Source organism: Solanum tuberosum, unplaced genomic scaffold (genome assembly GCF_000226075.1).
Source record: "Solanum tuberosum cultivar DM 1-3 516 R44 unplaced genomic scaffold, SolTub_3.0 scf00756, whole genome shotgun sequence".
In the NCBI taxonomy this organism is placed as follows: domain Eukaryota; kingdom Viridiplantae; phylum Streptophyta; class Magnoliopsida; order Solanales; family Solanaceae; genus Solanum; species Solanum tuberosum.
In genome coordinates, this window is record NW_006239679.1 from 131,088 (window position 1) to 134,946 (window position 3,859).

The window sequence follows — 3,859 nt, forward strand, 5'->3', positions numbered from 1 at the left end:
AAAGGGTCCCTGAAAAGGCATCTCAAAATATCTCGTAAACTCTCGGGTATTTTTAAAGATCAAGATCTCGAATATTTTATAAGTTGATGGAATGTTCATATAGAGGTCAAATATAAATCATCCTAGTTCGAGAAACACGCCACTAACGCCCCTCGAATCATGGATAAATCTTAGGAGAGTTTAATCAAGGGAGGAACAGAATTGTACCCGCATATTTATCAATATATTCATGTTTTTTCAGATTTTATTTGTGTGGTTTATTTATTTTCCATATGTTTAAAATTTGTTGCACGTCTGAATCTAGAATTCTGGATACACATCTGATTTGTTAAAATATTGTATTAAAAGTTGAATACTAAATAAAATAAAAGAGACGAGAAGAAAGAGGGGGTTCCTTTACAGGAAATTATTTTAGTAACTAACTTCCGGTCTATTATTTTAAAAGAACCCTAACTAATTGATCGTCAGTCTATTACCTAAATTGATTTTCAAAGTACTATAAACATTATGTATTTAAGGAAATATTATGTAATTAATTTATATAAGCAAAATTAAAGTAATATTTCAAAGTGTTGTCATTGGTTGATAAGATACTGTTAACTCCTTCCAACCATAATTAGCGTATGTTAATATTTCCATTTTGGAAACGGAAAGTCTTTTTCATTACGTTAATCCAATCCATATTATAGTTGGTCAAGGATTTCTTACTCTCTATAAATCAATTAACAATGAAGCACTCAACATATATATTTTCAAAGAAAACGTACGTACAAGTGTGTTCATAATAGTCTTTTCAATATGAATCATCGTAGTTACTTGTTTGGTTATTGTTGCGATGTCAACCAACTTTCCGAAAAACAATCTTCTCATGATCCATCTTCTTCTAATTTACCCCTTTTAAACATTAGCTCTTCTTTGCGCATTCGACATGATATTTGGTATTCAAATAGTTTAGAACAAGAACCACAACTTTACCGTACAGGAGTAAGAGAGGAAACAATATTGAAACATGTCTTTCTCACCTCTGCAGTTATCTTGTCCTACGACAATTTTTACTTTGCTATTTCACAACTGTTTGGGAATTGGAAATTAGAGTTTCAAGATGTACGTGACTCTTTAGTAGGAAATATAATGAGTCAGGTGCGTAATATTGTTGAGTCTAACAAGGGTTATTGCGGAGTGTTGGAGTTATCTGTGGATGTAAAATTGGTATCCCGTGATGTTATTGAGGAAAGGATTTCGTTTCCAGGAGAAGATTTATCATCAGAATATGGTATGGTGCCAGCTAGTGAGTCATCTATGCAATCGTTATTAAAGAAGATGGAGATCGATGCAAAAAATACCAAAGGCGATGAATGTATGGTGTGTCTAGAAGAGCTTGTGAAGAAGGAAGGAGATCATGATGAGATAGTTAGCATGCCTTGTTCTCATATGTTTCATGGAGAGTGTATCACCAAGTGGTTAGAGACAAGCCATTATTGCCCTATTTGTCGCTTTGAGATGCCCATGGAGGAACACAATTAAATTTTACTACCTTTTACTATAGTGTGTTGTGCCCATTGAAGAGCAATTACTAAGTAGTTGTAGCAAATCTTGTTTTGAGATAAAACGATGTAAAGATAGCGCTAGAAAACAATATTTGACAATGATTTTTTGAAATTTCTTTGTTATGCAGTATCATAAAATTCTTAGTTATTTTTCATGTTTTATTAATCAATGGGATATTCATGAAAAAATATTGTTTTGATATTTTGATTTGAAAAGTTACATTAGTTTGTTCTCGGTTTCACATACCAAAACTACCTACAATAACGTGAGAGATTAATTGGAATGGGGGACACTTCCAAAACTTAATTTGCACAATAGCCACTTAATTTCTTTTTGATTTAATTTGTAGGGTTAGGATTAGAAAAGGTGAAAAAGTGGGATTGGGTTGTGGGGTCATGGGCCTTTTCATAACTTTAAGAACTTGGGGATAAAAAAACAATTATATAAAATATCATTTTCATCCCAACACTTCAACATTAAATAAATTCATCCCTCCAAATAATTATATTACACATCCCAAGGAATATAAAAATTATTTAATAAAATAGGGTAAACATTTTCCGAGGAAACATCAGAACACGTTATCAGAGAACGCTTCGTCTTCCATCAACCTGTTTTACCGAAATCATCAACCTTCTTAAAACTGATCATTCTCCAACACAAGTCTTCCATCTTCCATTATTGAAAACATAAAGAAAAAAGAGATCCTATAATCATTCCTGAAAAAACAAAGTGGAGTTTGTCTATTTTTCATCATTCTTCCCAAGTTCAGTTGAAGCTTTTTCAATCTTCTTCCCAAGTTCAGTTGGATCTTTTTCAATCTTTTTCGTCTGAAGTAAGTTTAATCGTGTTTTCAATAACTTTTAGCCTATTTTTTTTTTATTGTGATAGTGTAGCGAAGTTTAGATGTTTGCTTAAAGTTCTGAAAATCTCACCCGTTTTAGTTCATGCTTTTTATTCGGAATCATTACTGACATTTTGCTTTGGATAATGCATAGAAATTTTTTGATTTTTTATGTTTATCTAGCCTATCGATTTGAAAGTTTTTTACTGTATTTTGGTCGACTTTAATGGTGTTTATGTCAATGGCATTGTCGAGTTTTGTTAGAAGTGGTACTATTTTTTCATATTTTTTTTAGCATTACTCTGTTTTATTAATAGATTAGTGGTCGATATTTTGATATGAAAATTATGTTTTTGTATATAATACAGTATGGCTAAAACTAGAGGCGGTATTGTTAAAGGATCTGTTCCTAAGCCTTCTACAAACAAGAAAAGAAAGGCTGAAGAAGTTTCAAGATCTTCAAAAAAGAAAAAATTATAGTTGAAGAACCTAAGTCTAACTCGGATTCTGAAACAATGATTGAGATCGACAACTATGAGGACAGTAGTGCCTAGGCTACTGATGATGTTGAATCTAGTGAAGAAAAAACTGACAGTGGAGATGAAGAGAGTAGTAGAGATAGCCGAGATACTGGAGATGAGGATGATGATCCCCTGTCCTTGCCAATTTGTGCAAGAGAAATCTCTGGTAAGTCCTATAATCTAACTACATGGATGGATGAGTTATGAAAAAAGTTGTTTCGATATTTTGATTTGAAAAAAGTAACTTCAGTTTGTACTCCGTCGATTTTTTTTTTAGTTGTCATGTTGAATATAATTTTAGATATTCAAATATATATGGAAAGTACTATAAATTGCAACTTTTTCATATCAATACGATGAAAAGATACATCTTAAAATGTTAGTCAAAATTCATATTGTTTGACTCTCAAAAAAGAAACTGATAACTAAAAGGGAACAAAGGGAACGCGATCGATATGGATGCATGAATGAGTAATTGCATTTGGTGTGAATGACTGTTCATGATTTAAAGAATCTTTGTTTCAGTAGTACTCCTATATATATATGATTCCATCTGCTAATCTAGAAAGAAACAAATGGCTTCCAAGTGAATTGATGATGGATGATAGTGATAGCTAATGATGGTAGTTGACGATAATTTAAGCTCGGGACTCGTGATAATAGTGTGATTAAGTGATAATAGTAGTGTTGGTTGTGAGGGAGGATGGTGGTGGAGGCACGCAGTTGATATTGGTGACTTAAATTCTACTTATATATAAGAGGGAGTTTATGATGGGACATTTCAATGTCCCATCATAAACTCCCTATATAATATTCTATATAATAATATAATATAATAAATCATTTTTTCTATTATATAATATATATAATATATATTTATTTTCTAAGGGAGTTTATATAATATAGGGAAAAGGGTCAAAAATACCCCTCAACTTTAGTTTATTAG

The 3,859-nt window shown here is 31.7% G+C and overlaps 1 protein-coding gene across 1 annotated transcript; it reads left to right on the top strand.

The window, feature by feature from the left end:
• Nucleotides 1-798: 798 nt before the first annotated feature.
• On the top strand, nt 799-1,524 carry LOC102591448 (NEP1-interacting protein 1-like). The gene has a single exon (XM_006367319.1). It carries the CDS (start codon nt 799-801, stop codon nt 1,522-1,524), a length of 726 nt encoding a protein of 241 aa, XP_006367381.1.
• Nucleotides 1,525-3,859: the final 2,335 nt, after the last annotated feature.